General features: G+C 40.0%; 1 protein-coding gene across 1 annotated transcript; it reads left to right on the forward strand.

Moving 5' to 3' along the window:
• Window positions 1–457: 457 nt before the first annotated feature.
• Window positions 458–27636, forward strand: col6a1 (collagen, type VI, alpha 1). The gene is made up of 35 exons (XM_073492011.1): window positions 458–706; window positions 1396–1525; window positions 2530–2730; window positions 2832–2991; window positions 4657–4770; window positions 4930–4950; window positions 8440–8460; window positions 8566–8610; window positions 8708–8761; window positions 8890–8934; window positions 9312–9338; window positions 9444–9470; window positions 9580–9624; window positions 9735–9788; window positions 10367–10429; window positions 10514–10576; window positions 10681–10734; window positions 10825–10860; window positions 10944–11006; window positions 11280–11342; window positions 13241–13303; window positions 14505–14567; window positions 14697–14747; window positions 14835–14870; window positions 15032–15094; window positions 20492–20557; window positions 21974–22009; window positions 22375–22411; window positions 22616–22624; window positions 22729–22862; window positions 23237–23343; window positions 24611–24797; window positions 24914–25085; window positions 25181–25210; window positions 25502–27636. The coding sequence occupies exons 1-35, from the start codon at window positions 622–624 to the stop codon at window positions 26104–26106; spliced, it is 3030 nt and encodes a 1009-aa protein (XP_073348112.1). The 5' UTR covers window positions 458–621; the 3' UTR covers window positions 26107–27636.
• Window positions 27637–27701: the final 65 nt, after the last annotated feature.

Below are 27701 nucleotides of genomic sequence, written 5' to 3' on the forward strand. Positions count from 1 at the left end.
GAAATGACTCACTCAAAACTCACTGTTGCATTTCTCGATTTTCTACATTAAACGAGTCAGGAGGGGTTCTCAACCTGCATGAGTGACAAAAGAAAGCTGTAATACGTCTCCTATTTGTCATTATACATGTGTTGAAATCATTCTAACATAACCCAACATCAGTTTCTAACATGCACTCTCTTTCCTGAGAAAAGACGGCCTGTGTATGTTGGACCTCCTCCCCAGTCAGCAGCTTTCTTGTTTATTTCAGTGGATCCAGGTCCCCTGCGGACCCCTTTTAAGGAAGCATGCATATCTGGATTTTGTGTAAACTTTCGGCCGGTGCGCGTTCTCGTCTCGTCTAACTTATCGTCCTCAAGACAAAGCGCGTGAACTCCTCCTCCTCCTCCTCCTCATCCTCCTCCCTCGCCGTACGCTCTGGTCCTCCTCTGCGCGCTCTGGGTCTCGCCTCGGACAAATTGCGTCGGAGCGCTGGATCACCGAAAGTTTGCCGAATCGGTGTAGAGGAAGCCAAGCGGGCTCGGGGCAAGGAGTGGTTCGGTGTTTGCCTTTCTGGGGATCGGGGTGTTGTATTTGTAAGAATTTGGTTGTTTTTTTTGTTTTGTTTTTTGCGGCTCAACCATGGAGACTCTCCGAGGTCTCCTTGCGCTGCTGTGCGTTGTCATGGCTGGAGCGCAAACGCAGGATGTATTAGTCAAGTTTAAGGGTAAGTTTGCTGAAACTATGTTGCACTTTTCAAGAATGAGCTCCAGTTTTGTTTTGTTTTTTGTTTTTTGCATTATGTTGCCTGTAAAGTGGTCTTTGTGTTTGAATGTCATACACTGAAGTGATGTTCGCTGCTAGAGCCAGTCCAGATGTTCGTTGTCTTTGGGTTACGTACTTCCAGAGGTCTTAGAAGCCTCGAGAATGCATCAACAACTGATGTGAGATCAGAGGGTGACTGTAGCTTAGCACAGCCTGAGCAGGGCCTGGTCCCTGGGTAGTAAGCATTGAGTGTGATGCAGACTAACATCTACCAGTTCTGTGGGGGCAAGAACCAAAGCAGGTGATGGTAGGTGCTATAGTACAGGTGTTTATACAAACAGCCATTTTATGGGTCAGGCCTGCACCTGTCATAAACCTGTATAGAGATCAGGTCAGATCACACCCAGTGTGATGCACCCTGTGGTGCTCCAAGCAGCATCATGTTGGCCTCCAGAGCTGTGGCAGTGATACCTGTGCTGACATCACCTGACTTTATGAATGGATGGTTGACCATCAATGCATTTTAAATGTACACATATATCACTTTGAAGGAGCCATTTAGCAGTTTTATGGTTGTTCAATGGCTGATGTTTGCTGACAGCTATGTTTTGTTTGTTTGTTTGTTTGTTTGTTTGTTTGTTTTGTGAGCAGATTGTCCGGCCGACCTGTTCTTTGTACTGGATACATCCGAGAGTGTCGCCCTCAGACAGAAAATTCCAGACTATTATATTGACCAGATCAAAACATTCACCAACGTCTTCATAGACAAACTCATGGACTAGTAAGACTTGCACACACACACACACACACACACACACACACACACACACACACACGTCTTTACTAACAACGATGGAAAGATACTCTATTACATTAATAGTCCTGCATTTAAAATCTTCCTTAAAGAGTAACTCAGCACCCCCAGTGGTTTAACACCTCACCTTGCTGCAGTGATGCACAGGTGTACTCTGGGTCACTGTGACATCACTGTTGGGTGGTGGTACATGTGCGATACAGCACACTTCTTACCACCCCCAACAACTGTTTTTCAGGCTGCTGTTAAGTTACTCTTTAAGTAAAAGTATTTTCAGCAAAATGTTGACAGTGAATGTATCAAATGTGTCAGTGTCATAATATTGTGACACATTAGTATTATATGGTTTGAACAACGTATATAATGTTGGTTAGTGTAGTCTGTAGCTACAAATAGGTCATAACTCAACGTGTTTGACAAATTTACAGAAGTTTAAAGTAGAAGAAACATGGAAGTTCTAAGTATTGTGACATCAAAACTGTACTTAAGTGCAGTACTTAACTTAGTTACATTCTACAACTGCCTGGCTGTACCACCTTGCATATTAAAGGTGCACTATGTTGTTTTGGGGGAAGACATTTTAAGATTTTCCCTGACTGCTTTTTTATGCTGAAACAAACTAAATAATAAAACTATCTTTGTTTCATGACTGAATAAACAGAATAAACAAACTGACCCCAAAGGACGACACAATTTCATACTGTTTTACTTTAAAACAGTTTATATGTGGCGGACCGTGCCACCTTTCTAGCTTCAAACAGTGTTCTGGGGACCTTATTTTCCTCTGAGAACAGCTTGTTTATTCAGTTGTGGGAAAACAAATATTTTTGAGTTTGTATTATGACCTCATAAATATTGTTAATATTAAAATTCCGAGTTTGAATTTCTTCTCCAAAACGACATAGTGCACCTTTAATGTTGTGTTGACTTGATGGTTGCTGTTACTCTACTTAGCACCTCTATTTATGCAGCAACCACGATTGTGACCGTACCCTGACGTGGAACTCAGGAGCACTGCACTACAGTGACGAAGTCATCCTTGTGCGACAGCTGAGTGACCTGGCCACTCAACGCCAGGCCCTGAAGAGTGACATCAATGGCATCAAGTACATCGGCAAGGGCACATATACTGACTGTGCCATTAAGCAGGGTCTAGCTGAGCTGCTCGCTGGGTAATTATCACACACACACACACACATACACTTGATCAGATTAAGTATAGAAAGAGTGACTTGATTTCACGGTGTGTGTTTGTGTGTCTGCATACATACAGGGGCTCCCGCTATGTCGAGAACAAGTACATCGTTGTAGTGACTGATGGCCATCCTATCACTGGTTACAAAGAGCCATGTGGAGGAGTGCAGGAGGCCGCTAACGAAGCCAGGCAACACGGAGTCAAAGTGTTCGCTGTCGCCATCTCACCTGACCAGGAGGTACAAAACACACACACACACATTTGCACACTAGACCGGTGAGGACCCTCAGTGGGATAAAATATATTCCCTAGCCCCTAACCCAAACTTTTATCATAACTAAATACAAAACCCCAAACCATACCCGGTATTAAAAGAATAAAGTTTAAAGGCCCTTAAACCCTTTTTACTCAATCAGCTTCTTACTATAAGTCAAAGGATCCTACATGACAGCACTATTATCTGCCAAAATTCCTACAGTTAACACTAACTTTCATGAGAAATTTCTGTATTTGTTTTTTTCTTCTTTGCTTGTATCACTGGTTTAAGAGGTGATGTCACAATTGTCTGTGGACCAGTCAGTAACCAATTTAACAAGGCTTGACTCACAGTCTGATAAAATCTTATTTATTTATTATTTATGTTTAATAGAGAAGTATTTGAGATTAGCTTTAAGAGTTTTACATTATATCTGAATACAGTAATTGCATACCCATTTGTACATTGATAGAGTTGTTGGTCTCTAGCTGTGGAATTATAGCCTCCTAGTGAGACTGAAGCTTGAGAGACTGGAAACAAAATCAAAAGTTTTTTTGTCCAGTGCACAGGTTAGGAACACAAAGAATGACTTCCCCACTAAAGATAACACCTCTCAGCTAAAATACCTGCTTGATTTAGCAAACTCAGACTTCTGATCCCTAATATTAGCTACAGCTGGAATCTTGAATGCATTTTTTCACAGAACTTATCCCTTACCTTTAAACTAACTCTGAACTTAACCTTAGAGCCAATTCTTAACCCTCGAACAACCCTCAGAAGAAGTAAACGCCGATGTCTGTCTGTGTGCAGTGCTGCTTACACTGTGAACTGAACCTTGTTACCATGCTGTACTGAAAACAGAAAACTAAGAAAACTCCACTAAGTCAAGTGAAAGTGAAGTGGAGTGCCTTTAAGTGAAGTAAAGTGAAGTAAAATGAAGAGAAGTGAAGTTAAGAGAATTCAAATTAAATGGAAATGCAGTTAAGAGAAGAGAAGTGAATTAACTTCAAGTAAAGTGCAGTGAAATGAAGTGAACTAAAGTAAAGTCAAATTAAGTCCAGTGAAGAAAAGTAACGTACACTAAAGTAATAAAATGAGGGGAAGTAAAGTGCAGTAAAGGAATGTAAAATCAAGTAAATTAAAGTAAAGTAAAGAGTAGAGAGGTGAAGTAATTTAAAGTAAAGTGAAGTTATAAAGAGAAGTTAAGAAACTTTGAGTAAAGTTAAGTGAAGTGAAGTAAATAAATGTCCAAAATCATCATTACTCTTGAGATCTAAAACTCAAACTAAAGCATGTGTCATGAAGAGACAACTTTCTGCAGGACGAACAGTATTTTAAAACATGTATTGTCAGGTGTTTGTGTGGATTTCTGTCATTTATCACACTGTATGAACTTTGTGGCTCAACCACTGGAGTCGATGTATTGTACTGACGTACTGAGCCTCATGTGGGAATAAATGAGGGTGTTCTTGATGGAGGCTCTATGGAGATCTAACTATATAATCAGTCTGTTAGTTTCTAAAATATGACAGACTAATGACAACCTTGGCATAAGCTAATAGGGACCTCACCAGAGAGTGTATTGTACTGTAGGTCCTTCTCTCAGGCATGTGATGGTGATGATTTTTGTATTTGGTGTCTCACCAGGAAGCCAGGCTGCAGCTCATTGCCACAGACCAGCACTACAGACAGAACTTCACTGCTGCTGATGAGTACAGGTCCACCCAGATGGGAACCATTGACACCATTATTAATATAATTGTAAGTCTCCTCTCCTCTCCTCTCCTCTCCTCTCCTCTCCTCTCCTCTCCTCTCCTCTCCTCTCCTCTCCTCCTCTCCTCTCCTCTCCTCTCCTCCTGTATAAACAGAATTAAATATTTGGATTTTGAACTAACATCTGTTTTCTTTCCATCTTTTCAGAAAAACGAGACGAGGGATACGGTACGTCTCCATAAGAAATCTTTGAAAGGACATTGCTCTTTTTCTATTTGTTTGCTTACTGCATTTACATTGGAATGAGTACGTGCTTTGTAATTGTGTATATATAACTGTATTACAGATCCAAAAGATTAGATTTTCTCTCATTTAGACCAACATGGCCTCAAAAATGTTTTTATATCATATGTTTATCATGATATTTTTAATTCTTGCTAGAAGAACAGTAGTAGAAGTGAAGTAAAGTGAATTGAAAAGAATAGAAGTGAAGTGAACTTACTTAAAGTGAAGTGAAGTAACTTAAAGTGAATTGAAGTAACTTAAAGTGAAGGAAAATGAAATTAAGTGAAGTGAAGTGAAATGAAACAAGGGGAAGTGAAGTAACTTAAAGTGCAGTGAAGTGAAGTAACTTAAAGTGAATTGAAGTAACCTAAGGTGAAGTGAAGTACCTTAAAGTGAAGTGAAGTAACTTAAAGTGAATTGAAGTAACTTAAAGTGAAGGAAAATGAAATTAAGTGAAGTGAAGTGAAATGAAACAAGGGGAAGTGAAATAACTTAAAGTGCAGTGAAGTGAAGTAACTTAAAGTGAATTGAAGTAACCTAAGGTGAAGTGAAGTACCTTAAAGTGAAGTGAAGGACAGTGAAATTAAGTAAAGTGAAGTGAAATGAAACAAGGGGAAGTGAAATAACTTAAAGTGAAGTGAAGTAACTTAAAGTAAATTTAAGTGAAGGAACTTAAAGTTAAGGAAAGTGAAGTAACTTAAAGTACAGTGAAGTGAAGTAACTTAAAGTGAATTGAAGAAAGTTAAAGTGAAGTGAAGTAACTTAAGGTGAAGTGAAGTAACTTAAAGTGAAGTGAAGTAACTTAAAGTGAATTGAAGAAAGTTAAAGTGAAGTGAAGTAACTTAAAGTGAAGTGAAGTAACTTAAAGTGAATTGAAGAAATTTAAAGTGAAGGAAAGTGAAATTAAATAAAGTGAAGTGAAATGAAACAAGGGGAAGTGAAGTAACTTAAAGTGAATTGAAGTAACTTATAGTGAAGTGAAGTACCTTAAAGTGAAGTGAAGTTACTTAAAGTGAAGGAAAGTGAAGCAAGTAACTTAAAGTGAATTGAAGTAACTTAAAGTGCAGTGAAGTAACTTAAAGTGAATTGAAGTAACCTAAGGTGAAGTGGAGTACCTTAAAGTGAAGTGAAGTAACTTAAAGTGAATTGAAGTAACTTAAAGTGAAGGAAAATGAAATTAAGTGAAGTGAAGTGAAATGAAACAAGGGGAAGTGAAGTAACTTGTAGTGCAGTGAAGTGAAGTAACTTAAAGTGAATTGAAGTAACCTAAGGTGAAGTGGAGTACCTTAAAGTGAAGTGAAGTAACTTAAAGTGAATTGAAGTAACTTAAAGTGAAGGAAAATGAAATTAAGTGAAGTGAAGTGAAATGAAACAAGGGGAAGTGAAGTAACTTGTAGTGCAGTGAAGTGAAGTAACTTAAAGTGAATTGAAGTAACCTAAGGTGAAGTGAAGTACCTTAAAGTGAAGTGAAGGACAGTGAAATTAAGTAAAGTGAAGTGAAATGAAACAAGGGGAAGTGAAATAACTTAAAGTGCAGTGAAGTAACTTAAAGTGAAGTGAAGTAACTTAAAGTACATTTAAGTGAAGGAACTTAAAGTTAAGGAAAGTGAAGTAACTTAAAGTACAGTGAAGTGAAGTAACTTAAAGTGAATTGAAGAAAGTTAAAGTGAAGTGAAGTAACTTAAAGTGAAGTGAAGTAACTTAAAGTGAATTGAAGAAATTTAAAGTGAAGGAAAGTGAAATTAAATAAAGTGAAGTGAAATGAAACAAGGGGAAGTGAAGTAACTTAAAGTGAATTGAAGTAACTTATAGTGAAGTGAAGTACCTTAAAGTGAAGTGAAGTTACTTAAAGTGAAGGAAAGTGAAGCAAGTAACTTAAAGTGAATTGAAGTAACTTAAAGTGCAGTGAAGTAACTTAAAGTGAATTGAAGTAACCTAAGGTGAAGTGGAGTACCTTAAAGTGAATTGAAGTAACTTAAAGTGAATTGAAGTAACTTAAAGTGAAGGAAAATGAAATTAAGTGAAGTGAAGTGAAATGAAACAAGGGGAAGTGAAGTAACTTGTAGTGCAGTGAAGTGAAGTAACTTAAAGTGAATTGAAGTAACCTAAGGTGAAGTGAAGTACCTTAAAGTGAAGTGAAGGACAGTGAAATTAAGTAAAGTGAAGTGAAATGAAACAAGGGGAAGTGAAATAACTTAAAGTGCAGTGAAGTAACTTAAAGTGAAGTGAAGTAACTTAAAGTAAATTTAAGTGAAGTAACTTAAAGTGAAGTGAAGTAACTTAAAGTGAATTGAAGAAAGTTAAAGTGAAGTGAAGTAACTTAAAGTGAATTGAAGAAATTTAAAGTGAAGGAAAGTGAAATTAAATCAAGTGAAGTGAAATGAAACAAGGGGAAGTGAAGTAACTTAAAGTGAATTGAAGTACTTATAGTGAAGTGAAGTACCTTAAAGTGAAGTGAAGTAACTTAAAGTGAAGTGAAGTGACTTAAAGTGAAGGAAAGTGAAATGAAATCAAACAAGGGAAAGTGAAATGACTTAAAGTACAGTGAAGTGAAGTAACTTAAAGTGAATTGAAGTAAAGTGAAGTAAAAAGAAGGAAAGTGAAGTAACTTAAGGTAAAGTGAAGTAAAGTGAAGTTAAAAGAAGGAAAGTGAAGTAACTTAAAGTGCAGTGAAATGAAATGAAGTAACTTAAAGTGAATTGAAGTAACTTAAAGTACAGTGAAGTGAAATGAAGTAAAGTAAGGTGAAGTGAAACGAGGAAAAGTGAAGTAACTTAAAGTACAGTTAAGTGAAGTAACTTAAAGTACAGTAAAGTGAAGTAACTAAAAGTGTGTAATTCTTCTTGAATTGTCTTAACTGAGATATTTATGACCATTTTTAACTGAAGCATCCCCACAGCAGAATTGTTATTGAGACAAACTGTCATATCTTGTTATTTAGAGGAATATATCTTATTAGAATGTAGTCAGGATGTTTAGAGAGTGTGTTTTGTTGTTTTTTTAACATCTTGTTTGTCTGAGCTGCTGGCTTAGTCTTGTTACCGTTGGTCTCCACTGCCATGTAGACTCAGCTAAACTCTCTCACTCTCAGGAAACAAGGAGGGGTCAGGCTGGGCAGCTACAGGAAGTTGATATGAAGACATGAATGCCAACTGAGATTGCAGTGATATTCATGATCTTGCCTACTTTTGTATTACCTAAAGAATTACTGCAGTTATATCTTAAATACTGGACATGTGTCCCAGCCCTGCTGTTACCTGACAGTCTAACATGGTGTTGTTAAATTCAGCTGACACCAACTAACATCATTATTGAAGTATTTTACATGGGATCAGTCCAGAATACATAGGGTCATACCATGTTTCTAAACTTAAACTAAAACAACGCTTTTATGCTTTGTTCATAATCTCTTTTCTGTTCTTTTTTTCCCAGTGTTGCTCTTATGACTGCCATGTAAGTAAGCCATTTATTATCTTACTGTCACCATAAAGTCTTTGTCAACTTCATGTTTTAAACAATTATTTGACTGTTTGTGCTTTATTTTTTGTTTGTCTGCAGGCTCCAGGAGGGCCTAAAGGACCAGATGGAGACTCTGGCAATAAGGTGTGATGATATAATATGAAAACATTTGTCAGAAAACTGTGCAGCCAAATGCACAAATGTACACAACTTTCTACATCTTTTTTGTGCCTCTCTGCAGGGAGAATCAGGCAGACCAGGGATGCCAGGAGAAAAAGGAGATATTGGTGACGTGGTAGGTCACTTCCGTCATCATCCTATCCTCCACCGCCACCACCAACACCATTGGAACACGCATATGGATTGATGGAGGCTTGATGGAGGTGTCATCCAGGTGATCTAATATTTCTCTCTGTGTTACAGGGTAGCGTTGGAGATCCTGGTCCTCCTGGTTACAGTGGAATGAAGGTAGAGTGCACTTAACTAAACATAAGTGATGTTCTTCATACTGGAACTAAACTAGACTCAAAGTTACAGGAGAGATTTTTTGGATGTGAATCAGTGGTTTTTAAAGAGATTTCGCAGTAGCAGCATTGATGCAGTAATAAAGGATACAACACAATCACATTGGCTGTTAAGAATCTTTTAAGATCTCCAACAAAAAGTTGTATCAGCCACTGACCAGTTTTGTTTGACCCAGAAACAGACTGACGTAAGCAATTTGCAAATGTGAGGAAGTATTTATCATTTTTCATGTTGCTTACCTTTTTATGATGACTCCTTCTCATTCATCACTTCACTGCTTGTGATGATGATCGTTCTGATGTGTGTGTTTCTGTTTCCAGGGAGACCGTGGCGGCAGAGGAGAAAAGGTACGATCAGAATGCGCAAATACAAAAAGTACACTTAAACAAGATTCAGCATTTGCTGTATAACTTATTGGCATGGCTGAATAATACTGTGTGTTTTCTCTGCAGGGTGATAGAGGACACAAAGGCTATAAGGTGAGTTCACCAAACATTTGTGTTCAGAGGGATGTCCTCCTATCCATGATTGCTCTGAAAGCTAATGTGGTTAATTCACTCACTCGTTCTATCCTCTTTATCTTCTCAGGGAGACAAAGGTCAAAGGGGAAGGGATGGAGTTGATGGACGCAAGGTGAGTTTCAGACCCAAACATCTGAACAACACAGCTCTGGCTATCTGTCTGTTATATTGCTGAGTTCATCAAGTTGTTTAAAGACACGTCTCTCTGGTTTTCCTCATTAGGGTGACTCTGGTTACGCTGGACTTCCCGGCTGTAAAGGATCTCCCGGACCAGACGTGAGTTGTTTCTCTCAATCTTAGAATAATCCCACTGCAATGGTCCTGCATCATCTGGAGGTCCACTCACATTAACCTCACACATTTTAGACAGTTTATCTATCTATCTATCTATCTATCTATCTATCTAGCTATCTATCTATCTAGCTATCTATTCTGGTGTCTTAAACTGTCTTTTACAGACACACACACTCAGATAGGCCACTTCCGTTTGTGCCTGAGGCTCAGCCACATTGTTTACAGATCAGCCATTAGCCACAGTTGCATGTTTAGGAACGTTGCTGTCGGCGCTGCACTGATCAACATCACGCCCTCAGTCTGGATCCATGGGGGCAGGCAGACTGAGGCCCTTGGCTCTCAATCACTGATTCGTTTACATTCTCTGCTGTCAGACTGTTTAAATGAAGCCATATAGTCATACTGTAAACAAACACACACACACACACACACACACACACACACACACACACACACACACGCACACTCATACCTATGCACAGTGTCCTCCAAGACTGAGCATTGCGGCTTCAGCTGCTTTTGATCATACACTAAAACTGTGTCTGTTTTCCTGCTTCCAGGGCCAGCAGGGAGATGGTGGACCAAAGGGAGACCCAGGTCCTTATGGAGTGAAAGGAGCAAAAGTATGAAAAAAATATACTCGGGCAAGTGAAGATTTCAGATAACCTTTCCTTGGTCTGTAATGAGATATCGTGTGCCTATTTCAGGGAGATCCTGGAAGAGACGGTGAACCAGGAAGGCCCGGAAACAACGGCCAACTGGGACCTCAGGTGAATCAAAGAGATTGAAAGACGGATGACAAAACACAGATCTGTGCTAAGTGTATGTCACGAAACAGGAAATAGGACACGTCTAAATATTTGTATTGTGACAGGGTGAACGTGGCCCTCCTGGAAACAACGGGGACAAAGGAGAGCGCGGTGATGATGTAAGTGATGAAGCTGCCGACATCGCCAAAATGATCTACTTTGTGATCTTTAACGGCTTGTCTCATGTCCTTCTGTCCTGTGTGTTTCAGGGCTTACCGGGACCGGATGGAGGTCGCGGTGACAGAGTAAGTGGAATTAATATTATGTGAGAGTGTTTGTGTGTGACAGCTGCCAAAATATGTGTTAACATTTGCAAAATCCCTTGTAGGGCGCAGTTGGAGAGAAGGGCGAGCAAGGTTCCCGTGGAAACAGAGGTCCAAGAGGAGAGCCAGTAAGTGATGAATCTGATAAGGATGAGGGGGATGGAGGGAGGGAGGAAGAGTAGCTGGCTGATTTCAGCGCTTCCTCCGTAGAAATTCATGGGAAATGCAGTTTGGCTTATTGAGTCAACTGCAACCACACTGACCTTAATGGAACTTCTACTGTATTTAAATGATCCCCATGCGCTCCTACTGTTCTAACTTTGTTTAAAACTTGGCTCTGTCTGCTGTACTTGTCTATTGTCTCTAGGTTGCTTTTATACATTTGTCCTTTTCCTTGCCAGGGGGAGCCAGGACCCCGTGGAGAACAGGGGAGGGAGGGCTCAGCTGGCCCCAACGGAGACCCTGTAAGACGCACTCAAATATAATCACACACTTACACAGACACAGACACACACACAGGAGCAGTAGTACATGCAGTACAACTGTTCCTTAGCCTGTTGTGGAGTTTCAGGAGGCAGCACAAGGACGAACCACCCACTTCTCTCTCTGGCAGCATCCTTTTTTCCAGAGAACTTGTGCCAGAGTGCGCTTGCACGTGTGAGAATCCATACTCCATGTTGAGTGGTGGGGTATATTGTGCAGAGGTTTGAACAGAGGCGAAGTTGGCTGCAGCCCCAGAGTGCTGCCCACTCCCGCATGCTCCGTCTCCCCTCACTCATTCTCAGTTTTTACTCCTCCTGGGAACATCGACACTCACTCTTTCCCCTCTGACTCAGTTCTTCTCTCCGTCCGCTCCAGCCAAAGCCTCAGTATGGTTTTCTTAATAAGGCACCAGGCAGTGTAATAATAATAATACGTTACAAGCGTTAGTTGTGGTAACCTCCGTGATGTCAGAACTTTGAATGGTTCTTTTGTGCTGCCTGAGCTGAATGAATAGTAACTGAAGTGAAGAGTACAGAAAACATGGAATAACTGACTTGTTAGACCTACCTCATACACTCAGGGAAAAAACTGTATCCTCACATGCAGTAATGTTCTCAACATCATAAAACACTTTGTATCTTCTGTCTAACCTAGAGTTACAATTTCCACTCTGTGCGTCCAGCGCATAGATTGATTTAGCCTAGCTTAGCACACACTGGAAACAGAGGAGACATCCATTAATGCAACTAGTGTTTTGTTCCGTTTCAGCAGTGTGCAAAGTCTTCACTGACTTCATGACTTCATTATGAGGACAGGACTGCATTCAGCAGCTGGACCCAGCTGTTGTTTGCCAGGAAATGGTGCAAATCCAAAAGCTAATTCCTTCTATAAACTACAATGCCGTGTTTTCTATATCTACGAATGATGTGTCAAATGCACAATAAATCAGACAGCTTTAGAGATTTGGAAGGATTATTTTTTCACATTTGTCCGAGCTAACGTTTTAACATATGCCTGGTTTTTCATGCGTCCAGTCTTTAAGCCAAGCTAGGTTTAAATGTCTAAGTCTCTCTTGATCTGATTCCAGACAAGTGTTTCTCCTTAGATGTTGGAGAGTTGCGTAAACATATTCAATATTCACTGTGGTGACACTTCAGCTTCAAAACAGGCTGCTGGGAGGCTACACTGCACGATGCCAGCAGCAGATCTGGACATTGCTCTCCGGAAATTTAACTCACTGAACTGACTCATAGTGACATTCTGCGATCTAATTCTGATAGTGGCCATTTTGAATCTACCCAGCCTGTGACACAGCAGAAATGATTTCCAATATACCAATAAAAAAGAGTTGCGTCAATGCATAATGCAGAAACTTCACACTGTTGAGTTATCAAATCAACTAGTAATGCATGCTTTATTTTACTAATTATATTAATATTAACAATGTTAATAAAACCAATAAAAACTTAAAGAATTTTTCAGTCCCGTAACACGGGCTGAAAAAAAATGTTTTCGGGGAATTCCAGAGGTTTAACTTCTTACATTGCTGCAGTGATGTAGAAATGTACTCTCAGACACTGTGACGTCACTGTTGGGTGTGGTTTCCGGTCTGTTGGACCTCTGGTGAGATCCTAGGCTGAGACATTTTCATCCAAGCTTCTGTTTTGCTAAGCCATCAAATTTTAACAGTTTGCCGATGACAAAGACTCATGGGAGCTGTAGTGTAGAGTGTAAACAGAATGAAAATAGCCTGAATGTTAGGTGGGTTGGTTTTTTTGCCAGTTTTTTTTTTTTTTTTCTTCAGCTGAGGTTGTTTTATGTGACCGTTTCTGCTGAAGTGTTTTAACAGTGTCTCATTAACGGTGGTGTTGTTTTCCAGGGCGAGAATGGCAGGGCTGGGGCTCCTGGCTACAGAGGAGATGAAGGCCCCCCTGGACCAGAAGTGAGTCCAACTGGACGCACATATACATATATACATCAACTCACGTATGCATACATAAGGGCCTGAAAACCCTTTTACTGTTACTGACAGGATCCTACTAGAAAACACAATTCCTTTAAATCAATAAGTGTCTGACCTTGTCCCACGTGTTTCACGTGGGCAAAGCTCAGTTGGAAAACCGTTTTCATGAGCTTCCATGCACCAATCAGGATTAAGCAACATTTAAATGAGAATTTGATTACAGTCTGGTCATTATTGTCTGGTCTCTGTAAATCAAACCAGTGTGGGGGTGTGGTTTTATTTTTCTTTCTAGTTTTTTATCGTCTTATTTAGTCATGAATGTTTAAAGGGGCACTATGTTTTTTTGTAGAAGAAATTCAAACTCAGAATTTTAATATTTACAATATTAATGAGGTAATAATACAAACTCAGAATTTTTTTTCCATAACAGAATAAACAAGCTGTTTTCAGAGGAAAATAAAGTTCCAGAACATTGTTTGAAGCTAGAAAAGGTGGCAGGGTCCGCCACATATAAAAAAAATAAAGCAGTATGAAACTGTGTTTATTTAGTTTGTTTAGGCATAAAAAGTCAGCCAATGAAGATATTTCTCTTCTGATTAGAACTTCTTCCCCAAAAGCGACATAGTGCACCTTTAATGTTTGAGAGGACTTTTAAAAACAAGGTTTTTCTGTGTTGGACTCAAAGGAAATAAAAGGGAAAAATATGAAGTATTGGTGCATATTTCATCATAAACATTGATTGTTGTTGAGACATACTACATACTAAGATTTTAAAGCCTCAAGCTTAAGAGCTTCAACTCCAGCTGTACAGCTCGCACTGTTACAACGCTCCAAAAATCCATAAAAATGTGCAGTTTTCTGTATCAACCATAATCAACAAGCAGTCTAATCATCAGTCATTTCCTATTAGAACTGTTACCAACCATTACTTCAGATCTTTAAAAAAACTGGACATTCATAATCACACAGTTGAGGCAAGCAGCTCGTAATAACCTGTAACAGATTGTAGTAACTTCTTGTTATGTAACAGTTAAAAGACGTGTTTTTGTTCATACACACACAGACACACAGACACACACACACACACATAAGCACAATGAGATCCAAATGTTTTTCACCAAACATTATGCCCTGTCACATTTCATATGTTTATAATCTCATCATTCCTTTCATCTCCCAGGGACCCAAAGGACCACGAGGAATCAAGGGAGCTCCGGGAGACAGAGGCCCGATGGGGGAGAGGGTGAGTGGGTGAGGGAGAGAGAGAGGGGAGACAGATGTGTGCCATCCATCATATTTCCTGGTTTGTTGGTGTGTGTGTGTGTGTGTGTGTTCAGTTAGATCTGTAATTGTTTCTTTTTCTGAATTTCAGGGAGTAGATGGTGCCCCAGGAAATGGTACTTCAGGTTGTCATGGTTTCCAGGTATGAGTTAACACCAGTTAATTAATGTACACATCATGGTGGCTCGATGTAAATTTGTATATTCTGAACATTAATGTCTTTTTTTAGGGTTATCCTGGGCCCCGCGGAGACCCTGGTGAGCCTGTAAGTGTTCTTTCAAAGTTCTGTTTGAACTTTCCTTTTTACATTTACACATCAACACTGAATATGAGTATCCATGTTTGAAGTTCACTGCAGACAGTGTAAAATCAATTGTCATGCCCATATGCCCTCTTGACCTCTTACATTTGCTGCGTGACCTTCAGGGCGGCAAGGGAACCCCTGGACCCAAAGGAGATGACGGAGAACCCGGAGATCCAGGCCCCGATGTGAGTCTGCCTCTGACTTGTCTCCTTTTTGGACTAGCTCCTCGTTCTTGATCTCATTTTATCTTTCCTCTAGCCTCTCTTGGCAGAACTCTGACAGGATGTGACTCACATGTGTCGATTTATGGGAACATTTACATATTTCTTTTTTATTGCTCTCTTTTAACACATAATAGTATATAATAATACATCTCTTCTTCTAATTTCTGTCTTTCATTTTGTTTTTCTGTGTTACCCCCCTTGCATACTTTACTTCCCTTATTTTTCTCAGTCCATCGCTCTCACACTCTCCTTCTGTTCTGCAGCTGGAAATGCTTTCTTAAGCAGATCTGAACACTTTTTATGTGTGTGTGTGTGTATGTGCGCGTGTCTTTGGGGAAGAGGGCTCTGAGCTGCTGCAGCTGTGTATATGTCGTTGTCAAGGATACCAGGAAATGAACAGAAACGATGAAGGGACAGCATTACTCTTTTGGCGTGTGCGTGAGTGAGTGTGCATGTGTGCCAATGGTGCATGTGTGTGATCACCTGTGTCCATATAGCGTGCCAGTATTAACACTTTAACCCCTGGTTCAACTTGGTCGTGTTTACATTGAAATTATCGCATTTCCAAGGTCTGTGTTTCACGACATAAACATTTCTGCACATGTTTGTACTTTTCTCTCATCTGAACATCAGTGAAACCTGAACTCAGTCTCACAGTGAGCAGTCTCACTTTGTAAGCTTCAGATTTACAGTGTCAGATCAGTTTACCACTAATCAAGACTTTGTGTTACTGTAGCACAGGGAGGGATTAGATACAGAAGTGTAATTTAGCCAGTAACCCTACTGTTTACCTTCTCCATTTTTTGCTTGTCATGAGTAGTAACAGCAACATGCAGGAAACATCTCGTAAACTCTGTAACTGGTTCTACAGCTGTAATAAAGGACCATAATCCTCAGCTTTATAACATAGTGTCAAATCACTCTGACTCTAAACATGCATGATGTCATGATTCAGCTCAGAGGAAATAGTTTTGGATCCTTCACAAAAACTTCTCAGTGGCTCCATTGACTTTTTTTTAGACACTTTCTCTTACTGAAATAGAAACACTCGATGTGTATGCCTTAACGGTCATACTGAAAACATTTTTATGGAGACAAATAATTTTTAAAAGTCTTAGCGTTATTGAGGTAAATATAAGCAAGCATTAGCGATGTTAGCCAGCTAGCGTTAGCGATATTAATGTTAGCTAGAACTTGCGACGTTAGCTAGCACTTAAGACCTTAGCTAGCGCTTGCGACGTTAGCTATCTAGCGTGATAGATGTTGGCTGCAACAAACCGTCAACTGCTTGAGGGGGCTGATGATTCAAACAAAGTTAGTTGAGAAGATTGACCACCATCATATTGTAGATATGCAGCTACGGCCAGCAACTGGCTAGTTTACGGGTGCATTCATAAATTCAAAATTAACATCATGGCTGTCACAAGGCATCATACAAGAGGCTTAAAATTATCATATTTAGTATCCATATTTTGCGATCATGATTGTGTCAGAAAAATGAATTAAAAGTAGACAGCGCAGACCAACTACCAATGTAATTATTGTACATTATGGCATTTTTGGTATTATTGATTATGCATCGTACAGACAGCAAAATTATCAAGTAGTCTATGACTGTATGTATTAATGAACCAGTCAACACTCAGGAAAATGGAGGGAAAAGAACTTTCCCATCAATATGTAGACTACTATTATACAAAATGTAGCGCCTCTTGTGCAGGGGCTTGTCGACAGGGCTGGCATATAGATCCTGCTAAATCCTGCACACTGGACCTCTAACAGACAGATATGAGAGTGATAGTAATCTGATTATCTAACTCTCAGCAAGAAAGTGAATAAGCGCTTATCCCAAAATATTGATCGCCACAAACAACAATATCATCCATCTTCCCTCTGCTGCCGTCCCATCAGTCAGTCCTTTATTAAAACACATAAAAAGATGCCATATTTAGTCTATTTTGTCTATTATAAAAGAGCCATTCATCAGTTTCTTTTTTCTCTTTTTAATAGGCTGTTTCTCTGAACAGTCACTTGTTTGTTCCCACATGTTTTATATTCGGGTGCTCACTGTTTTGGACAGGACAGCAGAAGAAACATTTTCCACTTTAACTCAAAATCATGAGACATCAGACTGGCTAACAACATTGTCGCCACTGGCTTCACTGTGATTTTTGACCAACTGGATTTCAAATGTAAATTGTTTGAATATTTTCACACTGCACAGGCACGTACTCTTTGTTGTTGCCTGCACTTTCTCTGGCCAGAGGGGACAGGAGGTTACAGACCAGGTTGTGTCAGGGAAGATAAAGTTGGAGACTGACTTTTTGACTTTTTACACCTCTTTAACTTTTGGCTAACACACTTTGGAATGATAATATACACATATCCAACAATGTTTGACACACAGTCACATCTGGCTGTGTCGTCAAGTATGACGCCATAAAATCAAGGTCAGGATGTGTGTGTGTGATTGTGTGGATGATATGGTCCATGTTCTTTACATCAGAGTGTTTGAAGTTGAGAATGCAGTAATTGGATCTGTGTGTGTGTGTGTGTGTGTGTGTGTGTGTGTGTGTGTGTGTGTGTTCTCATTCAAGACTAACTTTGCATGTGTGTGTATGTCTGCATTTGTGTGTGTGTGTTAAAAGCCAGGTGGTTGGCATTACCTTCTCTCTCTCTCCCTCTTGTTCTACTTCTTATCTGTCCACTGTAGGTACATGGTTGTATCGCAGCAGTGTAGTTCAGTTTGTCAAAGTTGGCTTCCAACTTACATCAAAGAGCAAAAACTTTTATTTTGATGATTTATGACTTTACAGTACCAGCCTGCCATCTTGCTGTTGTAAAACCATCTATCTGCATCTTATTTCTGTCTTTTTTTATTTCTGTCTTTTTTTTAAGAATACAAGCAGCTCTTTCTTTAAAAAAAAGAAAAAAATAGACTTGTTTTAATGGTTTGATATTGCACATGAGTAAAAACAATACGTACTTTTAAACAGCCTCTGCTTTTGATTCTGCAACATGTGTTTTGCCGTTTTGAAAGCTGTCTCTGGAGCATAACTCTAGTCTGCCTGGCATCTTCTCCCAATGTGCAAATATGCATTAATTTGTAATTCTCTGCAGCTGTCTGCAGTCTTCCTCAGACCAGAATGCAGATATTTCTTTGCAGTGTGTGTATTAGTAGTTTGTGGGAACATGAAACTTACAGATGGGACAATTTTCCTAAATTGATTTACTGTGTAACCTTGTTATTCTCCACACTTCTACCATCAGGGTCATAATTTCATATCAATCAGCAGCAGGTCAGAGTGCAGCAGCTGCAGGGACTTTGGCTGCTCTCTCCACGCCAGCTCATACTTGAAATGATTTTTGAGACTTTTCTCAGACTGACTGCAGCATTTGAAACTGTTTTATGCTGACTCTATTTCTAAAGTGCAATAAATAAAGATAAAATGAAAGAAGAAATTAAATACAGAAGAAATGGAATAAAGGAAGAAGCAAGGACATAAAGAAGGAAAGAAGGAAATTAGAAAGGAATGGGAAATAATACAGAAGGCAGGAAGAGAGTGATAACATGAACTTTTCATGTTCAGTCAAAACATTTTGATCTACAAAGTCACTTGGTAACTACAACCACTAGATACATTACATCTTCAATTTCACTCTAAAATGTAGTGTATATTTGTATAAGTCCCAAAAAATCCAATTGGATGATAGAAATACTAAAGTACCAATACATAAAATTTGTACACAGCACAGTACCCTATTGTTGTCTCTGTAGTGACTCTTTGCTACTCTTAAAAAGCCACTGAGGTGCTGCTGTTGTGAGATTTATTAGAGACACATGCTTGAATTTCCAAAAAATGTACTATCTCAAAATATATTGCTATTATGATATAAATTGTATATACTTTGATAGAAAAATTTAACTATATCATACAGCCCTAGCTAACACACTGTAATCTTAACACTTTCTATCATTTTCTTTGGGGTATCCTAAGGCTGTATATTAGGACCCTTACTTTTCTCACTGTAAATGCTCCTATTTGGTAGCCTAGCATCGGCAGACCCAATTCGCAAATGGTATTAATCTGAAACCTTTCCAAGGGCAGTTATCAACAGGCGCAGACCAAAATTCCTCTAGACACAACTGCATAGACTTACAACCAATTAGAGCAACAAAACCTGTGCTGTGGTGCTTAGCCACACATGCAAGTTAGGGCGGTGCTTGCTTCGTTTTCAAGCAAAATAAATGGCAGCCTTTTCAGAAACTTTCTCAAATTACAGCAACTAAAACATGTTCCCTAAAATATTTGAGACGGGAAAAAGGCAACACAGTAACAGAATCTTGATTCATTTTTAACCAGCACTGCCTAGTTTTGACAGTTTGATCTGACTGTTATGAGCCTGGCGGACCTTAAAGCTGATTGGCCTGTCACAAACCAGTACACAGAAAAATCTGTCTGAATGGGAGGGTGGGTAGAGGGTTGGTAACATCCTCCATTAATTTCAAGTGAATATCTGTTTTTATGCTGATGACACTCAGATGTATATTACTATCTCATCAGAGTCCAGTTTGTTTTTCCAAGCTGAGCTTTGTTGCGATGTCACCTGTGATACCAATTTAGTTTTCACTTCAGAAATAAATTGCTGCTTCGTACTTACAGTGCAACACTCTTTGTGGATTAGCATTGCCTTATTTGGCAGAAGTCCCCAGTATTTATATTAATTTATGTTCGGATCACAGATTTTGTTCACCCAAAGATAAATAAGCAAGCAATCTGTAAGGAGTAGCAAGTTTTCCTACCATTCTTCACTTCTATGGAATAAACTACCATGCTTAATAACAGAAAACATTATATTCCTTTTCTTCATGTTCACTGTTTTTACACACCTGGAAGACTCAAACAAATCAATTACATTTTATGTTTTTAATTATATTTGTCAATCCAGTATTTAAACTTTCAATTTTAAGCACCAAGCCATATTTAATGGAAAGGACTAACCAACCCAATCAAGTTGCATTACAGATTACTAATGGCTAACATTGTATGTAATGACAGTGGAAAGATTTTAGCTGAAACAGCACATGCACATAACATACGGTCGCATGAAGTTTCGTAAATTCGTAAAACGCACCTACAGGACACAAAGCTGTCACACATCACTGCCAGACAGTGATTGATGTTTACAGCACTACATGTTGAACATGGATACTATATAAAACACTGTAATTGTATGTTTAACTATAACATGTGTTTCCATCCTGTAGTTTGAAAGAATACATCTATAGAAACTCTATACAGGTCTGTACAGGTTTGGGCCTCTCTCTTATTCTCCATTATTTCTCTTTTTTCACAGAACAAGGAACTGGGGCCTCCAGGACATAAAGGAGCCAAAGGTCACAGAGGACCCGAGGGCAGACCGGTAAGAATACCATGGAGCCATGGCATGAGCAGTGGGTTTGTCTGCATGTGTATGCACGTTTAAACACTGAAGGGACTGCTGTCCATACATGCATAGCAGACCCCCACCTCCAAACCTCTAACCTAATCTCGCATTCAAACGTAGTTTTGGGGTCGTTTGACCTTTTTTTCGTAAAATACCTTCAGTGGAAAGTGGCCCTGGTTTTGAGTAATGTTGAATTTAATATTAGTCTATCTTAGTTCAACTGAAAATCCCATTTTAATTGACAAATTTGCCACAGATTTTACCCCTCAGCGCATAAATGTATAATTGGAGCCCTGAGTCGAGCAATAAGCTGTACCAGACTTTGGCTTCACAGGCACTACTTGATATTAGAACCAATTCATCATTGGTTTTGGATTTGTTGACACTAAATCTAGAAATATAGAATATCTATCACCAGACATTTGATAAATTGGGCCAACAAGAACAAAGTGAACATCCAGTGCTGTGCCCACCTGTGGGCAGAAGTTACTACTGATGCCATAGACATCCAGTAACTGAGTTAAAGTTAGCTACAGCACTCAACAAAACACCAAACCGCATGTTAAGACTTAAAAAATGGCATCATTTAGTTTGGTTCGCACTTTGTAGGAAAGATAGAGTAATTTCCTTTCACAAACTGGCAGATGAAAGTTTGTGGTACTGTATCATGTGAAGAGATGAACAAAGATCGGATCTAAATATAACACTGTGCATGAAGACATGTTCTCAAACTCTCCCCTTTTACACTTTCCTTACTTTCTGTCTCTCCTCCTCCTCTTCCTCCCTTTCCTCCTCTCCTCTGGCCTGTGTCTCTGCTGCATACTTCTGTATAAAAAGTTTGCGTCATGTGTTTTCGAGACAGTTCCTCTCGTCTGCAATTAACAGTTCTCTCTCTCTCTCTTTCTCTCTCTCGCGCGCATGTGTGTGCGTTTTCCTGTGTGCACACATGCAAGCTACGCTGGCGTCTTTGTCGCAGAGAAGAATGCTCTTAAACTGATTTTAATGTCTGCTAAAACAAAACAGATGGTTTTCCTGCAGCCGAGCGAAAAAACAAAACGCTGTGGCAACGAACTTTTGGAAGATTCACATGTTGTTGCAGAAAGATAGCAGCGCACACAAATGTGTGGGTGTGGATGTGGGTTGAGTGACTGAGGGATTCTGGTTTGCAGTCAAAGAAGTAGTGGTTTTCCAAAGAATCACCACATTTTTTAGTTTTTTGTTTTTTTTCCCCAGTTAAAATGAAAAGTCATCCAGCTCTAGCTCATCTTGGACTCAGAGCAGATCAGCTTTTGTCTGGCCAGTTTTTATTTAAACAGATAAACACACCTATCAGGGGGATGAATCACTCATCCTCTAATCTTCTCTTCTCACTCATTCTCCCTTTCTCTTCAGGGACCTCCTGGGCCTCCTGGACCACACGGAACTGATGTGAGTATAAAATAAAATTCAATCTGTCCATTTAATCTGGACCCTCGCCCTCTTTTTCACCACAGGACACCACTGCTAAGCACCACAGTTTTAATTCCCCCTTGAGGCTGCACTGGTTCTGACTCAGAAACTGATACTGTATGTTCAGTCCAAAGCCGCACATCCAATTTCCTGAACACAAAAACCTGTAGCCTTTCACCGACCAGACCTCTAAGTAAAAATATTGCCATTTTCATTTTTTCTTTTTCATGTTGGAGCAGCTTGAAACCGTCTGTGGCCTGGTTGTGTGTTGTGTTTGAGAGTTATGTAATGAGATTTAACTGTGCGTTGCCGTACTGTAACATGTCCTCCACTTCTCTCTTCAGGAATGTGAAATTTTAGATATCATCATGAAGCTCTGCTGTAAGTTCCACACTAAACTTACACACTTAAACGCATACTCACAAAAATGAAGCCACATGTGCTCTACATTAAACCCTCTGCCCTTTTCAACTCAGTGCCTGATTAGCCAATCATGTCGTCAAGACCTGAGCTATGTGAGGGTTGATTAACGTTATTTGTGTTTTTTTATTTCATCTTTTTCATCTTCTCCTGAACACCTCACAGCCTGTTGTGGTAAGTTTGTACTAAATCTAAAACACAGTCGTTGTCATAATTTTCTCATGTTCTATGGCTCTCATGAGCCTTTGTGATTTTGTGTGTGTTTCGTGTGTCTCCAGAGTGTAAGTGTGCACCTGTGGACCTGGCATTCATTGTGGACAGCTCGGAGAGTATTGGTTCCACAAACTTCGCTCTTGCCAAAGACTTTATCATCACAGTCATAGACAGACTGGCCAAAGACCAGAAAGTCAAGGTAAAGTCCTCTGAATTCATCCTTGGTTTTGAAGTTGAATACACTAGATTTCATATTCATCTCTGGCTCTGCAGGATAACCCACATTTGACCTCTGTGGTTTGTGTTGTTTATTCAAAATGATACCAAAATGTTGTGAAAAAAATGTTTTCAGAGCTGTTAAGAAATGTTCAAAAATAGAAAGTGTGAATGAAAGATATTGTCTCTGGTTTTGGAACTTGCTTTCATGTTTCTCCAGTGACTCTCCTCTTTCAGTTTGGATATAATTAGTCAGGATGGGTGGGACGCAGAAATGTTGACAGAGGAAAACATATCCTCGTAGACACAACACACAGACCAAAACACACGGTCACTATGCAATGCTTTTCTTTCCAGTTTGCAGCTAATGAGTCCAGGGTGAGTGTCGTCCAGTACAGTGGACCTCAAGCCCAAGAGGTTGTCCAACTGGGAGGCAACATCGTCGGGCTCACCAACTTTAAACAGTGAGTTCTCATGCATGAAACCTGAGACCTGCCTTGCTTTTCCCCTGGCTTGCTCTTTGACTGTGTACTGTCATAGTCATTCAGTAATGACTCAGTATCACCGCTGCTGCAGAGGTTTGTGATTACATCCCTCCCCAAAATCTCAACTTTTCATCAGTCACACTGTATTTGGAAGGAAGTCTGCACTGTTTCAGTAAAGCAATAAGCTCATAATCCTCTCCAAGAACAAACTGTACAATTGCTAATTTAATAACTCAATATTGTTGTTTCCTGTTTGCTGTCTTATTGAGGGTGAGGAGATAAATTACGATATCATCCCAAAAGAAATGGCCCCACATGATCAGCCTAGCTTGCAAAAAAAGACAGCGAGCAAGTAGATACCTTTAGCTCAATCAAACGTGATCGCCAGAGTTGTTTATTTACACATTTGTTTATTTATGTTTATGCTAAACAAAAAGTGGCACTAAAAGGATAGTCTCACATTTGTGAATATTCCCTTTCTCTACTAGAGTGACATGATAAGAAAATCATGTCATCTAACAAAACAGCTAGTCTGACTCTCTCAGATAGTATGTTATTTGTTCAATCTGTACACAAACAGAAATGTTAAAACAAAATTGTGTTTTCCGTTATGTGTATGGACGGATTTAAGAAATGAGCTCTAGAGGTATTTTTACTTTGCTTCAAAAAGAGCCAAGCTAGCTGTTTCCCTGTTTTTGCTACGCTAGGCTAATCACCTCGCAGCTCTAGCCCTGTATGTTGCATGGGAGACACGGGAAATGTATTAAACTACTTATCTTACTCTTGGGAAGGAAGCAAATATACATTTACTGTATAAATGTTGTGCCATGTCTTTGAGAAGCTTTTTGTGAAGCAAAATTCTGAATACGCCTACAAGAAGTGCATCCATGCTAGTGTTTTCAGGTTATTTTGGTAAAGATCAGTTTCCACATTTAAACTCCTGAAAAATACGACAAAATGTCTTCTTCTTCTCAGTCCTTACTGGGCCAGCAAACAACAGAGTGAAGTAAGAGTTTTCAAACTGTATGCATATTTTATATATTTTGACAAAGGCATTTGTGCTTAGATAGGCTAAAACACAAGATAGGCTACAAAAAAATAAGTATCCTCTCATTTCATTCTTGGCAGAGCAGCAAATAATTGTTGTTCAATTGTTTTTTTTAAATAATTTTGTTAATATAATTAATTTTCTATATCTATAACAGATTTTCGTGTCCTCAATTTCTGTGTTTGTGTGTGTGTACAGGGCAGTGAGAGACATGCGCTGGCTGGCTGAGGCCACGTACACAGGCGAGGCTCTTGATTACGCTCTGAAAACCACAATCCAGCGTATGCAGAAAGAGAACCGAGTTGTTCTCGTTCTCACCGATGGACGTTCAGATATTATCAGGGACAAGGTTCCCCTCGACGTCCTCTGCGGCAACAACCTCCAGGTCAGTACAATACAGTACAATACACCTCATTAACCACACTCATAGGCCTTTAACTGAAATACAAAAAGTAGCTGCTTAACTCAAACCTCTTTCCCTAACCCCAACCCTGTCTCCAGGTGGTTGGCCTGGGAGTGAAGGACTACTCAGGCCGTCAGCCCAACCAGGAACAGCTGCAAAACATTGTCTGTGGTAATGACCCCAAACCAGGTATCCCCATTGTCCTGGATAACTATGCTGCGCTGCTGGAAGACTCCTTCTTGCAGAATCTCACAGCCACAATCTGTCAAAGTAAATATACACACCGAATTAGACATTTCCATCAATTGAATATATTATACCATCTCCAAATAAACTGACTTAACCCTTGTTGTTCTCTCATCCAGAGAAGAGGTGCCCAGACTACAAATGTCCCAGTAAGTCTGCTTTCACATTCTGTCTAAATTAGTTTGAAGTTCATTGAAATTACAATAATGCAACTGCTCAGATAAAACACAGACCTAGGATGCACAGTAAATGAGAGTTAAAATAAGACATGAAAATACCAACAATTTAAACAGTAAAATGTGCAAATTAATTGAAAATGTGTTGAAGCTATTTGGCTGTCTTGCACATTGCTTTCTAGTGTGGAAACAGCTATTGATCTTTGTACCTGTGTGTGTGTGTGTGTGTGTGTGTGTGTGTGTGTGTGTGTGTGTGTGTTACAGTCTCTTTCTCCGAAAGCGCCGATATTTTGGTGATGATGGACAGCTCAGCCAGTGTGGGCCAGAAGAACTTCGAGACAAGCAAGACCTTTGTCCGTCGATTGGCCGAGCGTTTCTTCGCTGCAGAGAAATCGAGGGGTGCGACTGTCAGAGTGGGTATGGGTCAGTACAGCCGAACCGCCCGTATCGAGCAGGCGCCAACTACCAATCTGACCGTGCTGTCCCATCAAGTTGAAGAGGCAGTCTTCCAGAATGATGGCACTAATGTGTCTAGGGCCTTGGAAGTTGCCGTTAGGGCTTTACGTGGCCGTGGGGACGCAGCAGGAGGCAAGAAGAAGCTGGTGTTGTTTTCTGACGGCAGGTCTCAGGCTGTCACCCCAGATGTGCTGGAGCAGCGCGCTCGCGAGGTGGCAGACGCCGGGGTGGAGATCTTTGTCATTGCTGTTGGCAACCAAGTGAATGAGGCCAACCTACGCACCCTGGTGAGCAGGGGTAGGCCGACTGATGTCAACTTCGCCCAGCGTCACCTGTTCCATGTGTCAGACTACTCCTCTCTGCTCCGCGGGGTCTTCCACCAAACCGTCTCCCGCAGGGTGTCCCTGCCCTGAATGCAGGGCCCTGAACAACAGGACCAACACGCTTAGATTTTTAGTCCCATTATGAATATTCAGTCTCACGCATTTACAATACACTGTGTTCGAGTTCTGTAAAAAATAAATAAATACAAAAAAAAACTAATGTCACCAAACGACAGATGATTGTGTGGCAGACAAGTGGAAATGTCTTCATGAGATTCAGAGGCTTTTTTACCCTGAGTTAGATCTCCAAGGCACACCATCTCAGGCCGTGTACAATTTCCACCTCCTATGCTGGGACCATTAGACTATAACCCAAGTGATGGTGCTAACCTAAACTATTAACAACCAGGAGGCACTGCTGCCTTGTAGGCACAGTTCAGGGTAAAAAAGTCCCTTGTCAAAAGGAATTGCTTTGGTCCTGGAGAGCTGTCAGTGATTGCCACAACTAAAGTACATTTCTAGCGTTTAAATGCATTGTGCTGATTTCTACTCAGGTATTTTACATCCCTGCATCATTTTCAGCTAGTCTGGACCCGTGCTCTGACTTACATCATCTAACTAGCACGGGTTGATAATGGCTCATCAAGGCTACACTCTCCTGTCTCTCTAGGACCAGAGCTCCTGCCTTTTGAAGGATTTGTGTTAAGGGTTCAATGTGGACTTGTTTTTTAAGCTCTTACCACTCTTTCAAGTAGTGTCGGATTTGTGAAGTCAAAATTTTACATAACCTTTAATGATTTTTTGACCTGGAAGGCTGGCACGTTTGGCCGATCAACTTCATTTTAAGTTTTGAAAAAGTCAGTTGCAAAGGCCAAGGCATAATCCCAACTTGGTGAAAACTCGCATCCGACATCACTTGAAAGCTCTTTTAGATTACCAAACACATACAAGGAAAGCAGGACATGACACCCAGCACTTCACCTGGTACTAATAGGGACACATCTGGACTCAACGTGTGTGATTCTGTCCGTGTGTGTATCTGTATGTGTGTCTGTGTAAGCACCTCTGTGTGTACATAAATTACATGTTCATGTGTGTGGGGTGATTTTTCATGTGTAGCCTTGAGCGATCGTTCCACAAACAGTTGTGCTGGGGTCACTGGTTCAGATGACCGAATGACTGAAACCTGTTCTTTATTTTCTGTGCAGAGAGAGAGACGCCTCTGTCAAACACACACACACACACACACACACACACACACACACACACACACACACACACACACACACACCTTTTTACTTCATCAGTGAAGAGGGAAAACATCTGTCATGGTTGAAGGCTGGAAAAGTGACCTAATGGGACTCATGCTGTGAGCCCCTCACACCTAAACTCAGACAGAAAAAGACACACACACCTTCTACATTCCTTCAACTGTAACTTCCACACCTTCAGTTTTGTAGTCAGCAGTGACCCAAAGTCACTGCACTGTTGTTATCTGTGGTGCTATTAGACTTAGTGTATCAGCCTCTACCCATGTTGTTAAAGAAGATATTTTTACCTGAGGATACAAAACCTCAGTAGTGTTGTAAAAGCTCCTTCAATAAAGGTTGCTACACCAAAGTGTTTCTGCTCACTTTTGTCCAAACACACACCGACTATACAAAGCCACTATACAAATTTGTGTT

This window comes from Pagrus major, chromosome 21, assembly GCF_040436345.1.
Source record: "Pagrus major chromosome 21, Pma_NU_1.0".
NCBI classification, from domain to species: domain Eukaryota; kingdom Metazoa; phylum Chordata; class Actinopteri; order Spariformes; family Sparidae; genus Pagrus; species Pagrus major.